The 21,127-nt window shown below is 50.5% G+C and overlaps 1 protein-coding gene across 3 annotated transcripts in view; it reads right to left on the bottom strand.

Annotated features, from left to right (window-relative positions):
* JARID2 (jumonji and AT-rich interaction domain containing 2) overlaps positions 1–21,127 on the bottom strand; it is a 365,382-nt gene that overhangs the window by 110,250 nt on the left and 234,005 nt on the right. For all 3 annotated transcript variants that reach the window (XM_063923201.1, XM_063923202.1, XM_063923200.1), the window contains exon 5: positions 16,027–16,203. In XM_063923201.1, coding sequence (XP_063779271.1) covers positions 16,027–16,203 — 177 coding nt within the window. The remainder of the gene's footprint in view (positions 1–16,026; positions 16,204–21,127) is intronic.

The following is a 21,127-nucleotide window of genomic DNA, read 5'->3' as shown; positions in this document are numbered from 1 at the left end:
AGTAGCTGGCAAGGCTGATTCGAGGTAACGGCGAGAGGGAGACGTCTCGAACTCCAGCTTGTATCCCTGAGATACCACTTATAGAACCCAGAGATCCCCCTGTGAGCGAACCCACTGGTCGCTGAAGTTCCGGAGACGGGCCCCCACCGCACCTGGCTCCACATGTGGAGCCCCAGCGTCATGCGGTGGACTTAGTGGAAGCAGGGGAGGATTTTTGTTCTTTTTCGCCTCTAACCCGCTTGCCTTTCTGAGGCCGAAAGGCCTGTACTTGATAATACGGTGCTTTCTTAGGCTGTGAGGGAACCTGAGGTAAAAAAGTCGACTTCCCAGCTGTTGCTGTGGATACGAGGTCCGAAAGACCGTCCCCAAACAATTGCTCACCCTTGTAAGGCAAAATTTCCATGTGCCTTTTAGAATCAGCATCACCCGTCCACTGCAAAGTCCATAATACTCTCCTGGCAGAAATGGACATCGCATTAATTCTAGATGCCAGCCGGCAAATGTCCCTCTGTGCATCTCTCATATATAAGACTACGTCTTTAATATGCTCTATGGTTAGCAATATAGTGTCCCTGTCAAGGGAATCAATGTTATCAGACAGGGAATCAGACCACGCTGCTGCAGCACTGCACATCCATGCTGAAGCAATAGCAGGTCTCAGTATAGTACCTGAGTGTGTATACACAAACTTCAGGATAGCCTCCTGCTTTCTATCTGCAGGCTCCTTTAAGGCGGCCGTATCCTGAGACGGCAGTGCCACCTTTTTTGATAAGCGTGTGAGCGCCTTGTCCACCTTAGGGGATGTCTCCCAGCGTAACCTATCCGTTGGCGGGAAAGGGTACGCCATTAGTAACCGCTTAGAAATTACTAGTTTCTTATCTGGTGAACCCCACGCTTCTTCACACAATTCGTTTAACTCATCAGATGGGGGAAAAGTCACTGGCTGCTTTTTCTCCCCAAACATAATACCCTTTTTTGCGGTAACCGGGTTAATGTCAGAAATGTGCAACACATTTTTCATTGCCGTAATCATGCATCGGATGGCCCTAGTGGATTGTATATTTGTCTCATCCTCGTCGACACTGGAGTCAGACTCCCTGTCGACATCTGTGTCTGCCATCTGAAGTAGCGGGCGTTTTTGAGCCCCTGACGGCCTCTGAGATGCCTGGGCAGGCGCGGGCTGAGATGCCGGCTGTCCCAAAGTTGCGTCATCGAACCTTTTATGTAAGGAGTTGACACTGTCGGTTAATACCTTCCACATATCTATCCACTCAGGTGTCGGCCCCGCAGGGGGCGATATCACACTTATCGGCACCTGCTCCGCCTCCACGTAAGCGTCCTCATCAAACATGTCGACACAGCCGTACCGACACACCGCACACACACACAGGGAATGCTCTGACTGAGGACAGGACCCCACAAAGTCCTTTGGGGAGACAGAGAGAGAGTATGCCAGCACACACCACAGCGCTATATAAACAGGGATTTACACTAACAAAAGTGAATTTTCCCTATAGCTGCTTAATATACTCAGTTTGCGCCTAAATTTAGTGCCCCCCCTCTCTTTTTTACCCTTTGAGCCTGGAAACTGCAGGGGAGCTGTCTTCCAGCGGAGCTGTGAAGAGAAAATGGCGCCGGTGTGCTGAGGGAGATAGCCCCGCCCCCTTCTCGGCGGACTTCTCCCGCTTTTTTATATACTTTTATGGCGGGGGATTATGCACATATACAGTTTATTAGACTGTATTATGTGCTTTTTGCCATGTAAGGTACTCTAATTGCTGCCCAGGCCCCCCCCCCCCCCAGCGCCCTGCACCCATCAGTGACCGGAGTGTGTGGTGTGCATAGGGAGCAATGGCGCACAGCTGCAGTGCTGTGCGCTACCTTAATGAAGACCGAAGCCTTCAGCCGCCGATTTCCTCCGGTTTCTTCCGTCTTCTGGCTCTGCAAGGGGGACTGTGGCGCGGCTCCGGGAACGGACTATCGAGGTCGGGCCCTGTGTTCGATCCCTCTGGAGCTAATCGTGTCCAGTAGCCTAGAAGCCCAAGCTAGCTGCAAGCAGGTAGGTTTGCTTCTCTCCCCTAAGTCCAACGTAGCAGTGAGTCTGTTGCCAGCAGATCTCACTGAAAATAAAAAACCTAACAAATACTTTCTTTTCTAGAAGCTCAGGAGAGCCCCTAGTGTGCAACCAGCTCGTGCCGGGCACAGATTCTAACTGAGGTCTGGAGGAGGGGCATAGAGGGAGGAGCCAGTGCACACCAGATAGTACCTAATCTTTCTTTTAGAGTGCCCAGTCTCCTGCGGAGCCCGTCTATTCCCCATGGTCCTTACGGAGTACCCAGCATTCACTAGGACGTCAGAGAAAATAGGAAAACACTGGCCAAATATTTAGGAGAAGCATAGGAGAACAGATAACAGTACATGGTGATAACAGTACATACATAGTGAGCGCAGGGGAGACAGCAGCAGCAGGTTAAAAGCTCCGTCCAAGCACCCCCACCCCCCCCCCCCCCCTGCTGCCAGCTATAGGACACATGTTAAAGCTCCGTACAAGCACCGCCCCCAGCCGCCAGCTATTGGCACATGGCTGAAGGGTGCGCTGTGATTGGCCGCCAGTGCAACTAGCACCTGCGTCCCTGCTCACACAGGGAGACGCTGCCGGACACTACTGGAGAGTCCAGTAAGATGCCTGTGCGCTCCGTCCCCTGGCAGTGAGCCCCGCTTTGTACCCGCCCTCGCAATGGGGATAGCAGCAGCAACGGCGGTGCCGCGTAACAGTCGCAGCACAATCACAGCGCTCCGCCGCCATCTGCTCAGCGTGCTATAGAGCAATGCACAGCAGCAGTACCCCTCACTGGTCTGTAAACCCTGTACGCCCATAGAGGCCCCGGCTCCCGCACACCTGCTGCAGAAGGGACGGTGCGGCCCCTGACCTTCGCAGAGCCCATCCACACCTTCTTCTGGTGCAGCAGGTTCCCCGTCAAGAGCCCCCCCCTCCTGCGTCTGCGGGGAGGGGGGGGGGGGGGAAGGAGTGGTGTGGGGTGAAAAAAACACCAGCAGCAGAGGAGGTGGAGGTGTCACACAGGCGCTGCCCTACCCCCTCTCTCTGGTGCCAGCTCACACCCTTCCCACCAGTCACGCAGCACCCCCCCTCCCAAAGAGAGGGAGTGGGGGATGCTGCGGCTTACTTACAAGGCTGTCTGGGGGCTGAGGATGCTCACACATTGCAGCACTGGGTGCAGGGAGGGTCACACCTTCTATGTAGCTTCCTCCATATTTGGTGCCATTCTGCTGTGGACAATGGTGGTGCCCGGTCACTTGGGCTGGGGAGGCCTCCACAGGGCATCTTATTCGCACTCGCCCCTTCCCCACCTGCGGCACCCCCACACACGCCCCATCCCCACCCGCTGCACCCACGCAACCGCCCCAACTGCAGCTCTCCCGGACCCCCTTCCCCAGTTGCCGCCCCCGCCCCTCCCCCTACCACGGCACCCCCGCACCCGCCCCTCAACCACCTGCAGCGCCCCCGGGCCCCATTCGCAGCACTCCCTTCCCCACCCGCAACCGTTCTGGACCAACTACCCCACCCGCGGCACCCCCTTCTCCACCACCCACAGCACCTCCGGACCCCCTCCCCCATCCGCCGTACCTGCCCCTCCCCCACCCGCAGCGTATCCGGAACCCCTGCCCATCCACAAACATCCCCGCACCTGACCCTCCCCCACCCGTGGCACCCCCGCCCCTCCGCCACCCACAGCGCATCCGGACCCCCTCGCCCATCCACAGCACCCACTCCCCGTACCAAAAGGCCTAAGGCAGGTGAAACATAATCCCTGATAAAACGTGGCTTGTGCCGGCTTAACGAGGCTAATTGGATAACCCCCTGGCGAGACAATTAGCCGGGTAATTAACGGTGGCTAATTGGATACCGCCCTTCATGTCTTTTCATTAACATTTATAGTTGTCTGAATTAAGGCCTTGATTCAGATAAGTATGCAAACCCTATGGTAGTAATAGTAATAATAATAATAATAATAATAATAATAATAATAACAAATCCAAGAATAATGGAGAAATGGGGATCAGGAAAAAGGATAATAAGAATTTACTCACCGGTAATTCTATTTCTCGTAGTCCGTAGTGGATGCTGGGAACTCCGTAAGGACCATGGGGAATAGCGGGCTCCGAAGGAGACTGGGCACTCTAAGAAAGAATTAGGACTACCTGGTGTGCACTGGCTCCTCCCTCTATGCCCCTCCTCCAGACCTCAGTTAAGGAAACTGTGCCCGGAAGAGCTGACACAATAAGGAAGGGATTTGGAATCCCGGGTAAGACTCATACCAGCCACACCAATCACACCGTACAACTCGTGATACTATATCCAGTTAACAGTATGAACAACAACTGAGCCTCACGAACAGATGGCTCATAACAATAACCCTTTAGTTAGGCAATAACTATATACAAGTATTGCAGACAATCCGCACTTGGGATGGGCGCCCAGCATCCACTACGGACTACGAGAAATAGAATTACCGGTGAGTAAATTCTTATTTTCTCTTACGTCCTAGTGGATGCTGGGAACTCCGTAAGGACCATGGGGATTATACCAAAGCTCCCAAACGGGCGGGAGAGTGCGGATGACTCTGCAGCACCGAATGAGCAAACTCAAGGTCCTCCTCAGCCAGGGTATCAAACTTGTAGAATTTTGCAAATGTGTTTGAACCCGACCAAGTAGCAGCTCGGCAAAGTTGTAAAGCCGAGACCCCTCGGGCAGCCGCCCAAGAAGAGCCCACTTTCCTCGTGGAATGGGCTTTTACAGATTTAGGATGCGGCAGTCCAGCCGCAGAATGTGCAAGTTGAATCGTGCTACAGATCCAGCGAGCAATAGTCTGCTTAGAAGCAGGAGCACCCAGCTTGTTGGGTGCATACAGGATAAACAGCGAGTCAGTTTTCCCGACTCCAGCCGTCCTGGAAACTTATATTTTCAGGGCCCTGACTACGTCCAGTAACTTGGAATCCTCCAAGTCCCGAGTAGCCGCTGGCACCACAACAGGTTGGTTCACATGAAAAGCTGAAACCACCTTAGGAAGGAATTGGGAACGAGTCCTCAATTCCGCCCTATCCATATGTAAAATCAGATAAGGGCTTTTACAAGACAAAGCCGCCAATTCTGATACACGCCTGGCCGACGCCAAGGCCAACAGCATGACCACTTTCCACGTGAGGTATTTTAGCTCCACGGTTTTAAGTGGCTCAAACCAATGCGACTTTTTATGAAATCCAACACCACGTTGAGATCCCACGGTGCCACTGGAGGCACAAAAGGGGGCTGAATATGCAGCACTCCTTTAACAAAAGTCTGAACTTCAGGCAGTGAAGCCAGTTATTTTTGGAAGAAAATCGACAGAGCCGAGATCTGGACCTTAATGGAACCCAATTTTAGGCCCATAGTCACTCCTGACTGTAGGAAGTGCAGAAATCGACAGAGCTGAAATTCCTCCGTTGGGGCCTTCCTGGCCTCACACCAAGCAACATATTTTCGCCATATGCGGTGATAATGTCTTACGGTCACATCTTTCCTAGCTTTAATCAGCGTAGGAATGACTTTCTCCGGAATGCCCTTTTCTGTTAAAAACGCAGCCACGGTAAGTCTTGGAACAGACAGGGCCCCTGCTGCAGCAGGTCCTGTCTGAGCGGCAGAGGTTATGGGTCCTCTGAGATCATTTCTTGAAGTTCTGGGTACCAAGCTCTTCTTGGCCAATCCGGAACCACAAGTATAGTTCTTACTCCTCTCCTTCTTATTATTCTCAGTACCTTGGGTATGAGAGGCAGGGGAGGGAACACATAAACCGACTGGTACACCCACGGTGTCACTAGAGCGTCCACAGCTATCGCCTGAGGGTCCCTTGACCTGGCGCAATATCTTTTTAGCTTTTTGTTGAGGCGGGACGCCATCATGTCCACCTGTGGCCTTTCCCAACGATGTACAATCATTTGGAAGACTTCTGGATGAAGTCCCCACTCTCCCGGGTGAAGGTCGTGCCTGCTGAGGAAGTCTGCTTCCCAGTTGTCCACTCCCGGAATGAACACTGCTGACAGTGCTAACACATGATTTTCCGCCCATCGGAGAATCCTTGTGGCTTCTGCCATCGCCATCCTGCTTCTTGTGCCGCCCTGACGGTTTACATGGGCGACCGCCGTGATGTTGTCTGACTGGATCAGCACCGGCTGGTGTTGAAGCAGGGGTCTTGCCTGACTTAGGGCATTGTAAATGGCCCTTAGTTCCAGAATATTTATGTGTAGGGAAGTCTCCTGACTCGTCCATAGTCCTTGGAAGTTTCTTCCCTGTGTGACTGCCCCCCAACCTCGAAGGCTGGCATCCGTGGTCACCAGGACCCAGTCCTGTATGCCGAATCTGCGGCCCTCTAGAAGATGAGCACTCTGCAGCCACCACAACAGCGACACCCTGGTCCTTGGAGACAGGGTTATCAGCCGATGCATCTGAAGATGCGATCCGGACCACTTGTCCAACAGATCCCACTGAAAGATCCTTGCATGGAACCTTCCGAATGGAATTGTTTCGTAAGAAGCTACCATCTTTCCCAGGACTCGCGTGCAGTGGTGCACCGACACCTGTTTTGGTTTTAGGAGGTCTCTGACTAGAGAGGACAATTCCTTGGCCTTCTCCTCCGGGAGAAACACCTTTTTCTGTTCTGTGTCCAGAACCATCCCCAGGAACAGTAGACTCGTTGTAGGAACCAGCTGCGACTTTGGAATATTCAGGATCCAGCCGTGCTGTTGTAGCACTTCCCGAGCTAGTGCTACTCCGATCAACAACTGTTCCCTGGACCTCGCCTTTATAAGGAGATCGTCCAAGTACGGGGTAATTATAACTCCCTTTTTTCGAAGGAGTATCATCATTTCGGCCATTACCTTGGTAAATACCCTCGGTGCCGTGGACAGACCAAACGGCAACGTCTGGAATTGGTAATGACAGTCCTGTACCACAAATCTGAGGTACTCCTGGTGAGGAGGGTAAATGGGGACATGCAGGTAAGCATCCTTGATGTCCAGTGATACCATGTAATCCCCTTCGTCCAGGCTTGCAATAACCGCCCTGAGCGATTCCATTTTGAACTTGAACCTTCTTATATAAGTGTTCAAGGATTTCAAATTTAAAATGGGTCTCACCGAACCGTCCGGTTTCGGTACCACAAACATTGTGGAATAGTAACCCCGTCCCTGTTGAAGGAGGGGTACTTTGGTTATCACCTGCTGGGAGTACAGCTTGTGAATCGCCTCCAGCACCGCCTCCCTGTCTGGGGGAGTAGTTGGCAAGGCTGATTTGAGGAAACGGCGAGGGGGAGACGTCTCGAATTACAGCTTGTACCCCTGAGATACCACTTGTAGAATCCAGGGATCCACCCGTGAGCGAACCCACTGGTCGCTGAAGTTCTAGAGACGGGCCCCCACCGCACCTGGCTCCACCTGTGGAGCCCCAGCGTCATGCGGTGGACTTAGAGGAAGCAGGAGAGGACTTTTGTTCCTGGGAATTTGCTGTTTGGTGCAGCTTTTTCCCCCTACCTCTGCCTCTGGGCAGAAAGGACGCGCCTTTAACCCGCTTGCCTTTCTGGGGCCGAAAGGACTATACCTGATAATACGGTGCTTTCTTTGGCTGTGAGGGAACATGGGGTAAAAATGTCGACTTCCCAGCCGTCGCTGTGGAAACGAGGTCAGAGAGACCATCCCCAAACAATTCCTCACCCTTGTAAGGCAAAACCTCCATGTGCCTTTTAGAATCCGCATCACCTGTCCACTGCCGAGTCCATAATACTCTCCTGGCAGAAATGGACATTGCATTTATTCTAGATGCCAGTTGGCAAATATCCCTCTGTGCATCTCTCATGTATAAGACTACGTCTTTAATATGCTCTACAGTTAGCAATATAGTGTCCCTGTCAAGGGTATCAATGTTATCAGACAGGGAATCTGACCACGCAGTTGCAGCACCGCACATCCATGCTGAAGCAATAGCCGGTCTCAGTATAATACCTGAGTGTGTATATACAGACTTCAGGATAGCCTCCTGCTTTCTATCCGCAGGCTCCTTTAGGGCGGCCGTATCCGGAGACGGTAGTGCCACCTTCTTTGACAAGCGTGTGAGCGCTTTATCCACCCTAGGGGATGTCTCCCAACGTATCCTATCCTCTGGCGGGAAAGGGTACGCCCTTAGTAACTTTTTGGAAATTACCAGTTTCTTATCGGGGGAAACCCACGCTTCATCACACACTTCATTTAACTCTTCAGAAGGGGGAAAAACCACAGGTTGCTTTTTCTCCCCAAACATAATACCCTTTTTTGTGGTACCAGGGTTAATGTCAGAAATGTGCAACACATTTTTCATTGCCGTAATCATGTAACGGATGGCCCTATTGGAATGTACACTAGTCTCATCGTCGTCGACACTGGAGTCAGTATCCGTGTCGACATCTGTGTCTGCCATCTGAGGTAGCGGGCGTTTTTGAGCCCCTGATGGCTTTTGAGACGCCTGGGCAGGCACGGACTGAGAAGCCGGCTGTCCCACATCTGCTAGGTCATCAAACCTCTTATGTAAGGAGTTGACACTGTCACGTAATTCCTTCCACATATCCATCCACACAGGTGTCGACCCCGCAGGGGGTGACATCACATTTATCGGCACCTGCTCCGCCTCCACATAAGCCTCCTCATCAAACATGTCGACACAGCCGTACCGACACTCCGCACACACACAGGGAATGCTCTGACTGAGGACAGGATCCCACAAAGTCCTTTGGGGAGACAGAGAGAGAGTATGCCAGCACACACCACAGCGCTATAAATCACAGGGATGTACACTATAATGAGTGATTTTACCCTATAGCAGCTATATATATAGTATTTGCGCCTAAATTAAGTGCCCCCCCTCTCTTTTTTACCCTATTGAGCCTGGAAACTGCAGGGGAGAGCCTGGGGAGCGTCCTTCCAGCGGAGCTGTGAGAGGAAATGGCGCCAGTGTGCTGAGGGAGATAGCCCCGCCCCCTTCACGGTGGACTTCTCCCGCTTTTTTTATGGATATATGGCAGGGGATTTTACACATATATAGTCTTAATGACTATATTATGTGTATTTTTTTGCCAATGTAAGGTAATCTTATTGCAGCCCAGGGCGCCCCCCCCCAGCGCCCTGCACCCATCAGTGACCGGAGTGTGAGGTGTGCATGGGGAGCAATGGCGCACAGCTGCAGTGCTGTGCGCTACCTTAATGAAGACCGGAGTCTTCAGCCGCCGATTTCCTGGACGTTCTTCTTGCTTCTGGCTCTGCAAGGGGGACGGCGGCGCGGCTCCGGGACCGGACGACCGAGGCTGGGCCTGTGTTCGATCCCTCTGGAGCTAATGATGTCCAGTAGCCTAGAAGCCCAAGCTAGCTGCAAGCAGGTAGGTTCGCTTCTCTCCCCTAAGTCCCTCGTAGCAGTGAGTCTGTTGCCAGCAGATCTCACTGAAAATAAAAAACCCAAATATACTTTCTTTTCTAGAAGCTCAGGAGAGCCCCTAGTGTGCATCCAGCTCGAGCCGGGCACAGATTCTAACTGAGGTCTGGAGGAGGGGCATAGAGGGAGGAGCCAGTGCACACCAGGTAGTCCTAATTCTTTCTTAGAGTGCCCAGTCTCCTTCGGAGCCCGCTATTCCCAATGGTCCTTACGGAGTTCCCAGCATCCACTAGGACGTCAGAGAAAATAAGAATTTACTTACCGATAATTCTATTTCTCGTAGTCCGTAGTGGATGCTGGGAACTCCCTAAGGACCATGGGGAATAGCGGCTCCGCAGGAGACTGGGCACAAAAGTAAAGCTTTAGGACTACCTGGTGTGCACTGGCTCCTCCCCCTATGACCCTCCTCCAAGCCTCAGTTAGGATACTGTGCCCGGACGAGCGTACACAATAAGGAAGGATTTTGAATCCCGGGTAAGACTCATACCAGCCACACCAATCACACCGTACAACCTGTGATCTGAACCCAGTTAACAGCATGATAACAGAGGAGCCTCTGAAAAGATGGCTCACAACAATAATAACCCGATTTTTGTAACAATAACTATGTACAAGTATTGCAGACAATCCGCACTTGGGATGGGCGCCCAGCATCCACTACGGACTACGAGAAATAGAATTATCGGTAAGTAAATTCTTATTTTCTCTGACGTCCTAGTGGATGCTGGGAACTCCGTAAGGACCATGGGGATTATACCAAAGCTCCCAAACGGGCGGGAGAGTGCGGATGACTCTGCAGCACCGAATGAGAGACATCCAGGTCCTCCTCAGCCAGGGTATCAAATTTGTAGAATTTAGCAAACGTGTTTGCCCCTGACCAAGTAGCTGCTCGGCAAAGTTGTAAAGCCGAGACCCCTCGGGCAGCCGCCCAAGATGAGCCCACCTTCCTTGTGGAATGGGCTTTTACAGACTTTGGCTGTGGCAGGCCTGCCACAGAATGTGAAAGCTGAATTGTACTACAAATCCAACGAGCAATAGTCTGCTTAGAAGCAGGAGCACCCAGCTTTTTGGGTGCATACAGGATAAACAGCGAGTCAGATTTTCTGACTCCAGCCGTCCTGGAAACATATATTTTCAGGGCCCTGACTACGTCCAGCAACTTGGAGTCCTCCAAGTCCCTAGTAGCCGCAGGTACCACAATAGGCTGGTTCAAGTGAAACGCTGAAACCACCTTAGGGAGAAATTGAGGACGAGTCCTCAATTCTGCCCTGTCCGTATGAAAAATTAGGTAAGGGCTTTTATAGGATAAAGCCGCCAATTCTGAGACACGCCTGGCTGAAGCCAGTTCTTTCTGGAAGAAAATCGACAGGGCCGAAATTTGAACCTTAATGGACCCTAATTTTAGGCCCATAGACAGTCCTGTTTGCAGGAAATGCAGGAAACGACCCAGTTGAAATTCCTCTGTAGGGGCCTTCCTGGCCTCGCACCACGCAACATATTTACGCCAAATGCGGTGATAATGCTGTACGGTTACATCCTTCCTGGCTTTGATCAGGGTAGGGATGACTTCATCCGGAATGCCTTTTTCCTTCAGGATCCGGCGTTCAACCGCCATGCCGTCAAACGCAGCCGCGGTAAGTCTTGGAACAGACAGGGTCCCTGCTGGAGCAGGTCCTTTCTTAGAGGTAGAGGCCACGGGTCCTCTGTGAGCATCTCTTGAAGTTCCGGGTACCAAGTCCTTCTTGGCCAATCCGGAGCCACGAGTATAGTCCTTACTCCTCTCCTTCTTATGATTCTCAGTACCTTGGGTATGAGAGGCAGAGGAGGGAACACATACACTGACTGGTACACCCACGGTGTTACCAGAGCGTCCACAGCTATTGCCTGAGGGTCCCTTGACCTGGCGCAATACCTGTCTAGTTTTTTGTTGAGGCGGGACGCCATCATGTCCACCTTTGGTTTTTCCCAACGGGTCACAATCATGTGGAAGACTTCTGGGTGAAGTCCCCACTCTCCCGGGTGGAGGTCGTGTCTGCTGAGGAAGTCTGCTTCCCAGTTGTCCACTCCCGGAATGAACACTGCTGACAGTGCTATCACATGATTTACCGCCCAGCGAAGAATCCTTGCAACTTCTGCCATTGCCCTCCTGCTTCTTGTGCCGCCCTGTCTGTTTACGTGGGCGACTGCCGTGATGTTGTCTGACTGGATCAGCACCGGCTGACCTTGAAGCAGAGGTCTTGCTAGGCTTAGAGCATTGTAGATGGCCCTTAGCTCCAGGATATTTATGTGAAGTGATGTCTCCAGGCTTGACCACAAGCCCTGGAAATTTCTTCCCTGTGTGACTGCTCCCCAGCCTCTCAGGCTGGCATCCGTGGTCACCAGGACCCAGTCCTGAATGCCGAATCTGCGGCCCTCTAGAAGATGAGCACTCTGCAACCACCACAGGAGAGACACCCTTGTCCTTGGTGACAAGATTATCCGCTCATGCATCTGAAGATGCGACCCGGACCATTTGTCTAGCAGATCCCACTGGAAGGTTCTTGCGTGGAATCTGCCGAATGGGATTGCTTCGTAAGAAGCCACCATCTTTCCCAGGACCCTTGTGCATTGATGCACTGAGACTTGGCCTGGTTTTAGGAGATTTCTGACTAGTTCGGATAACTCCCTGGCTTTCTCCTCCTGGAGAAACACCTTTTTCTGGACTGTGTCCAGGATCATCCCTAGGAATAGAAGTCGTGTCGTCGGGATCAGCTGCGATTTTGGAATATTGAGAATCCAACCGTGCTGGCGCAGCACTATCTGAGATAGTGCTACTCCGACTTCCAACTGTTCCCTGGATCTTGCCCTTATCAGGAGATCGTCCAAGTAAGGGATAACTAAAACTCCCTTCCTTCGAAGGAGTATCATCATTTCGGCCATTACCTTGGTAAAGACCCGGGGTGCCGTGGACAATCCAAACGGCAGCGTCTGAAACTGATAGTGACAGTTCTGTACCACAAACCTGAGGTACCCTTGGTGAGAAGGGTAAATTGGGACATGTAGGTAAGCATCTTTGATGTCCAGAGACACCATATAGTCCCCTTCTTCCAGGTTTGCAATCACTGCTCTGAGTGACTCCATCTTGAATTTGAACCTTTGTATGTAAGTGTTCAAGGATTTTAGGTTTAAAATTGGTCTCACCGAGCTGTCCGGCTTCGGTACCACAAATAGTGTGGAATAGTACCCCTTTTCCTGTTGTAGGAGGGGTACCTTGATTATCACCTGCTGGGAATATAGCTTGTGAATGGCTTCCAATACTGCCTCCCTGTCTGAGGGAGACGTCGGTAAAGCAGACTTTAGAAAACGGCGAGGGGGAGACGTCTCGAATTCCAATTTGTACCCCTGAGATACCACCTGAAGGATCCAGGGGTCCACTTGCGAGTGGGCCCACTGCGCACTGAACTTCTTGAGACGGGCCCCCACCGTGCCTGAGTCCGCTTGTAAAGCCCCAGCGTCATGCTGAGGACTTTGCGGAGGCGGGAGAGGGCTTTTGTTCCTGGGAACTGGCTGTTTGTTGCAGCCTTTTTCCTCTCCCTCTGCCACGGGGCAGAAATGAGGCGCCTTTTGCCCGCTTGCCCTTATGGGGCCGAAAGGACTGCGCCTGATAATACGGCGTCTTCTTAGGTTGAGAAGCTACCTGGGGTAAAAATGTGGATTTTCCAGCAGTTGCCGTGGCTACCAGGTCTGATAGACCTACCCCAAATAACTCCTTCCCCTTATAAGGCAATACTTCCATGTGCCTTTTAGAATCCGCATCACCTGACCACTGCCGCGTCCATAAACCTCTTCTTGCAGAAATGGACAGCGCGCTAACTCTTGATGCCAGTCGGCAAATATCCCTCTGTGCATCACGCATATATAGAAATGCATCCCTCAAATGCTCTATAGTCAGTAATATACTGTCCCTATCTAGGGTATCAATATTTTCAGTCAGGGAATCCGACCACGCCAGGCCCGCACTGCACATCCAGGCTGAGGCGATTGCTGGTCGCAGTATAACACCCGTGTGAGTGTATATACATTTTAGGATATTCTCCAGCTTTCTATCGGCAGGTTCCTTTAGGGCGGCCGTATCAGGAGAGGGTAGTGCTACCTGTTTAGACAAGCGTGTGAGCGCTTTATCCACCCTAGGGGGTGTTTCCCAACGTGCCCTATCCTCTGGCGGGAAAGGGTACGATGCCAATAACCTTTTAGGAATTATCAGTTTTTTATCGGGGGAAACCCACGCCTCATCACACACTTCATTTAATTCCTCGGATACAGGAAAAACTACAGGCAGTTTTTTCTCACCAAACATAATACCCTTTTTAGTGGTACTTGTATTATCAGAGATATGCAATACATTTTTCATTGCTTCAATCATGTAACGTGTGGCCCTAGTGGAAGTCACGTTTGTCTCCTCATCATCGACACTGGAGTCAGTATCCGTGTCTGTGTCTGCCATTTGAGGTAACGGGCGTTTTAAAGCCCCTGATGGCGTTTGAGACCCCTGGACAGGCACAAGCTGAGTAGCCGGCTGTCTCATGTCGTCAACTGTCTGTCGTAAAGAGCTGACACTGTCACGCAATTCCTTCCATAAGCTCATCCACTCAGGTGTCGACTCCCTAGGGGGTGACAACTCTATAATAGGCAATTGCTCCGCCTCCATCTCATTTTCCTCCTCAAACATGTCGACACAATCGTACCGACACACCGCACACACACAGGGAATGCTCTGATAGAGGACAGGACCCCACTAGCCCTTTGGGGAGACAGAGGGAGAGTATGCCAGCACACACCAGAGCGCTATATATAGACAGGAATACCACTATAAAATGTGCTTTTCCCTTTATAGCTGCTGTTAGTATTAAAACTGCGCCAAATTAGTGCCCCCCTCTCTTTTTTACCCTTTTCTGTAGTGCAGGACTGCAGGGGAGAGTCAGGGAGACGTCCTTCCAGCGGAGCTGTGATGGAAAATGGCGCCCGTGTGCTGAGGAGATAGGCTCCGCCCCCTTCTCGGCGGCCTTTTCTCCCGCTTTTTGGTGAGTTCTGGCAGGGGTTAAAATACATCCATATAGCCCTGGGGGTTATATGTGGTGTATTTATGCCAGCCAAGGTGTTTACATTGCTGCTCAGGGCGCCCCCCCCTAGCGCCCTGCACCCTCAGTGACCGAAGTGTGAAGTGTGCCTGAGTAACAATGGCGCACAGCTGCAGTGCTGTGCGCTACCTTGTTGAAGACTGATGTCTTCTGCCGCCGATTTTTCCGGACCTCTTCTTGCTTCTGGCTCTGTAAGGGGGCCGGCGGCGCGGCTCTGGAACCGAGCTCCGAGGCTGGGCCTGTGTTCGGTCCCTCTGGAGCTGATGGTGTCCAGTAGCCTAAGAAGCCCAAGCTACCACCACTTAGGTAGGTTCGCTTCTTATCCCCTTAGTCCCTCGATGCAGTGAGCCTGTTGCCAGCAGGTCTCACTGAAAATAAAAAACCTAAAACTAAACTTTCACTAAGAAGCTCAGGAGAGCCCCTAGTGTGCACCCTTCTCGGCCGGGCACAAAAATCTAACTGAGGCTTGGAGGAGGGTCATAGGGGGAGGAGCCAGTGCACACCAGGTAGTCCTAAAGCTTTACTTTTGTGCCCAGTCTCCTGCGGAGCCCGCTATTCCCCATGGTCCTTACGGAGTTCCCAGCATCCACTAGGACGTCAGAGAAATGAAGATACTAGTAGGCATAAACTGAACAGCAAAACAGGGTGTAAGGTGGTAAGGTGTAACTGTTGCAAGTGTGTAAGCTGGTATGATGCCGTACCATAGACAAGAATATTAGTGTTAGGGACCCAGCAGATAAGGTCAACTCGTCACGGTTGGTGGAGCCTATATGGTTGGTAAAAAAATTATGCTAAGCACCTCAATTTTGCACTAGGTTATTGCAGAGTTTAATTATACTTATTATGATTAGCAGTGCTTAGTACTATAGAGTGTGCATCTACATTTTCTTTTTTTTCTCTGTCTAAGCATGGTAGCACCTCTTATTATATTTAGAATTAGGATGCTCAGTCGTCCAACGTAACCCCATCCCCCATAATACCTGATGGAATGCTGGGGATGCACACTGTACAGGATGCAAACAAAAATATCTTGCCACAAGAGTCACCTATCAATTTACACATTTTGCTAATGCATAAGCAGGAGATAGAATAATTACAAAGGATTTAAAGGCAGGCAATGTTTTTTTTGTGTGAAAGGGGGGAAAGAGTTGCAAGTTAATATGTATAAATATGTCCAAGATCAATACAAAGATTTGTTACATAATAGATACATGGAATTAACCATCTTCTGGTTTAGGGGGTCAGGCTAGAATGTCTTTTCCACACGAGTATAAATTAGAAGCTGCGTCGCTTACACGCACAAACACCTCCAAATGCACAGTGCACACATGTGCTTATACAAGCACAGCAAAGGCATGGTTATTCAGTTAGACAAAAATATAAAGTTATAAGAATACTCACCATGTCCATTTGTAACATGCTTTTGCGTTTTTCCTTTTCGAGGTGTTGAGTGGCATGAGGATGAAGTGTTAGTGGTGCTCATTTTCAGGTCATAAAGCTCTACATCATCATCTTCAATGTCTTCTTCATCTTGTGAGCTTCCAAAGTATACCATACTACTTGGCAAAGCAGGAGAACCTTTAAGGGGAACAAGAAACTCAGTGCTAGTCCTTAACCACTAGTAGCAGTCACAGGTAATAAAAATGTGTGTGTGTGTGTGTGTGTGTGTGTGTGTGTGTGTGTGTGTGTGTGTGTGTGTGTGTGTGTCACACACACACAGAGAGAGAGAGAGAGAGAGAGAGAGAGAGAGAGAGAGTCTGCACTGACACCATGTCAGCCATCTTATGATAAAGATCTTGTGCAACATCATCATGCCTTTCTTACTACCTTATGAGATGTAAGCAGTTGTACTGTATCTGAAATAAAGTAGTAGCAATACAAAAGAATTATCTTCACTCTCTTCATGGAAGGCTTGCTAGTAAGACCATAGAGATGTAATAACCTCTGAACAATGAGGACATATCCTGTAAGCACCTTAAGAAGAACAAATGCAAATCATATCCCCAGTGACCTATTTGCCATCCTATTCTGTGCCAGCAAGTGCTCACAGGGGCACCAAGAATGCACTACAGAAATTCAGGGCTGTGTGTGAAAGGCTTTTTGTACTCAATCAATATTTCATTCATGTGAAGCAGGGATCATTTCTCCTGCTTTTTATGAGCCAAACTGTGAATATGATTTAAAGTATACTCTTCTGTCATGAATTATTAGGCTGTCACAATGAGATTACAGCTCAACATACAGAACATTTAACAAAATTAAGTAAAGCCAATAAAATCCTTACCCAAAACAAATGCTGAAAAGGACAATCTGGCTAATTGTTCACAAAAAAATCTTATAAAGAATAAGGGCTTGATACTAAATGTAGCCCATATTTAATTTGCTCAGTGTGCAATAAGTTTTGGATGTGCAGAGTAGACACAATCTGACAGTCTGGTTGTGAACTGCAATCGCGGACTATAGTTCTTGTGAAATGTCAGGGCAAAGAACAGTATATAAAGAGCACTGCATACCAAAGAAGCAGGGGCGTAGCCAGAAATTTGTAGGCCACATAGCAACATTTTGGAAGGCCCCTGTCCTAATGCTTCTAGAGATACACCTCTCTGCAGCAGTTGTTCATTGTATGCCCCAGTGATCGCAAAAACGCGATATGGCGCGTATTTTACCCAGAAACGGCCGCCCGGGACTCACATTTAGAAGATGAGCGGGTCCCACAGGACGCGCTCATCTGAATATGTGTTTGCATGAGTAAGCCAGTCAGCGGAACGCAGGTGGTGACTGGGTGTTTCCTCAGCCAATCACCTCCTGTAGTCTCCAGCCAATCACAGCCTGCAGTGTCTCCCGCCAGTCCGCCTGCTTTGAATCCTGCTCCCCTCTGCCCGCTGACCTGGGCTCCGCTGCCAGCATATGAATCTATGCTGCAGCGCTGACAGACTGGCCCCGCTCATCCAGCTCCACCTCCTCCCCCCTGCACGCTCCGCCGCCAGCCCAGCACCAAGAGACTGTCCACGCATACCAGGCACCGCACCCTCCTCTGCGACGGCGAGTACCGCTCCGGATCTGCCCCTACTCCCCCCCCCCCCCCCGGGACCCGCTCAACGCCCCACCAAGACCCGACATTTGCCGTCCAGTTCCCTGAGAGGGCGGTGTAAACAACAGGAGCCACCCGGGCTGCGTAGCTCCCGCTGTAGGAGGGCAGTGAGCCGCGCTGTGGCGCCCCGCTTCACCCAGAGTAGCCGATGCAGTTGATGGATGTCGGGGGGCTGCAAGCTCCGCATCGTACTCTGTGTGTGCGCAATGTGAGGCCGCCCAGACTGTCAGTGTCAGGGTCTGACCTCGGGAGCCGGGTAAACAGGGAGATAGAATAATGACCGGTATGGCTCACGTTCGCTGGGCGCGTTGGTACGGAGGGCAGGGGGTGAGCTTATTCCTGGCTGTAGTGCACTAGTGCAGTCATGTTGCAGTAATTGCGCCCATACAGCGCCTGTGTAGCCGCAGGGAGATCCTGAGTACATGGGAGCAGGTGCGTGCTAGCAGATGGCGCACAAGCTGGTGTTTTTCCTGGGGAGCTTCCACATCCTGCAGCCCTTACACTTGTTATTGGCAGAACCCAATGTAGTGGTAGAGTGCCTGTATGTACTATGGGGGAGCTACTGCGCGCAGTTGGGGTTGGAGCAGGACTGCCACAGTGTCTGGGAAATACATGTTCTACTGATGCCCTATTACTGGCAACCTTGGCCGGTTGCTTATGCAGGCTGCTCAGTACTGGCCTGTTGGCAGCCCAAGGAGGAAGGTAGCTGTAATATTTGATGTATCTGTATAGTAGTTGCCGTCAGATTTTCTTTTTCTTAATACTTTGCTAATGTTTTGTTCTCTGAATATTACTCGGCTTATGGTTAATATTTTTTTTTCCTTTGCTATGGTTTATGTGTGCCCGGGCTGCAGTAGGCTGCGTGTGGTCGTTGGTGAATGGCCTTGCTGAAGGTGTCACGTGACACTGGAGGGGAGGAGACTGGAGGTCATAAGTGGTTGGCGCAATGTGCCTCAGTGCTCTACCTGGCGCAATGTGCCTCAGTGCTCTACTTGGCGCAATGTGCCTCAGTGCTCTACCTGGCGCAATGTGCCTCAGTGCTCTACCTGGCGCAATGTGCCTCAGTGCTCTACCTGGCGCAATGTGCCTCAGTGCTCTACCTGGTGCAATGTGCCTCAGTGCTCTACCTGGCGCAATGTGCCTCAGTGCTCTACCTGGCGCAATGTGTATAACGTGCTCTACCGGGCGCATTGTGTATAACGTGCTCTACCGGGTGCATTGTGTATAATAACGTGCTCTACCTGGCGCATTGTGTATAATAACGTGCTCTACCTGGCGCATTGTGTATAACGTGCTCTACCTGGCGCATTGTGTATAATAGCGTGCTCTACCTGGCGCATTGTGTATAATAGCGTGCTCTACCTGGCGCATTGTGTATAACGACGTGCTCTACCTGGCGCATTGTGTATAATAACGTGCTCTACCTGGCGCATTGTGTATAATATCGTGCTCTACCTGGCGCATTGTGTATAATAACGTGCTCTACCTGGCGCATTGTGTATATTAACGTGCTCTACCTGCCGCATTGTGTATAATAACGTGCTCTACCTGGCGCATTGTGTATAATAACGTGCTCTACCTAGTGCAATGTGTATAATAACGTGCTCTACCTGGCGCAATGTGTATAATAACGTGCTCTACCGGGCGCATTGTGTATAATAACGTGCTCTACCTGGCGCATTGTGTATAATAACGTGCTCTACCTGGCGCATTGTGTATAATAACGTGCTCTACCTGGCGCATTGTGTATAATAACGTGCTCTACCTGGCGCAATGTGTATAATAACGTGCTCTACCGGGTGCATTGTGTATAACGTGCTCTACCGTGCGCAATGTGTATAATAATGTGCTCTACCGGGCGCATTGTGTATAACGTGCTCTACCTGGCGCAATGTGTATGATAATGTGCTCTACCTGGCGCAATGTGTATGATAACGTGCTCTACCTGGCGCAATGTGTATGATAACGTGCTCTACCTGGCGCAATGTGAATAACGTGCTCTACCTGGCGCAGTGTGCATAGGAGGTTCTACCCGGTGCAATGTGTATAAGCGGCACTACTGTGTGGTGTAATGTGAATTGACACTATTATGTGGTCACGCCCCTTCCCTATGAAACCATGGCCCTAAAATTTTGCAGCGCGCCTGCGGCGCGCACTATCCATACTTTGCGATCTAGGAGGTGGAACACCAATTCACTTTCTGCCTAAGGGCACCAAAATGTCTAGTTACACCTCTGGTGCAGGGTGTCCTGCATGCTACACAGCCCAGCAGCATTGTCACCCCATCCCCCCACCTTGCAACACTTTTTTAGTGTCCAAACAAGATTAAGATTAATAAGAACCTTCATTCCGATGGGACCCAGAAAAAACTGGTAGGACCCCAATTTTTAAAAGTGAAGGGTCCCTGGGACCCACTTTTTTTTTGGCTCAGCGCGATCACTGATGCCCATAATAGTTCCCTAGTGCCTTAATGTTATCCCCCACAGAAATGGCCTTGTTTATTTTATAGACCATCGTATGTCACATTGTAGGGTTGCCAGTACACATTATGCAATACAGTACCCCTAATTCACATTACTATATACAATGTCTACAGTTCATATTATGCCACATTAAAGGGCCCCCAGTTCATATTATTCCACACTATGGTACCTCACTTTATATTGTGCCACATGGTATCCGGACTCTAGGTCGACAGCACTTAGGTTGACGCCTATTGGTCGACTGTGACTAGGATTCGACCATAAATAGGTCGACACGGCCATTAGGTTGACGTGAGTTTTTTTTATTTTTATTATTTTCTGAACTTTTTCATACTTTACAATCCACGTGGGTTACGATTGGGAAAGGTAACCTGTGCCGAGCGCAGTGGTACCGAAGCGAGGCACCTTGCCCGAAGCATGGCAAGCAAAGCGAGCCATGCGAGGGGACATGGTGCACTAATTGGGGTTCCCGGTCACTTTACGAAGAAAACGACACAAAAAAACGTTAAAAATTCATGTTGACCTTTTTTCTATGTCAACCTAATGGGTGTGTCGACATTTCTGGTGTCGACCTAGTCACTGTTGACCAATAGGCGTCGACCTAATGTCTGTTTACCTAGACACTGCTGACCCTAAGTCCCATACCCATAATGTTACATTATAATGCCCTCCAGTTAATTTTATACCACAGTAGAATGATCAGGTCTAGGGGGGTAACTAGATATATTGTAGGACGAAAGGCAAAAGGTTGTAAGGGCCCCTATGTACCACCCAATGGTTGAAAAAAATGTATACAAAACATGTAACAGTGACAGGCAAGGTGGGCCCCCCTCAGCTCTGGGCACAAAATAGCAGCTGCACTCCCTGCACCTATGGTAGCTACGCCCTGCGAAGGAGTCAGCATGTTCACTTCCTTCACAAACTCGTT

The sequence above is a fragment of the Pseudophryne corroboree genome, chromosome 5 (genome assembly GCF_028390025.1).
Source record: "Pseudophryne corroboree isolate aPseCor3 chromosome 5, aPseCor3.hap2, whole genome shotgun sequence".
NCBI classification, from domain to species: Eukaryota; Metazoa; Chordata; class Amphibia; order Anura; family Myobatrachidae; genus Pseudophryne; species Pseudophryne corroboree.
The sequence above is the reverse complement of the archived record's forward strand: the minus strand, read 5'-3'. Positions and strand labels throughout refer to the sequence as shown.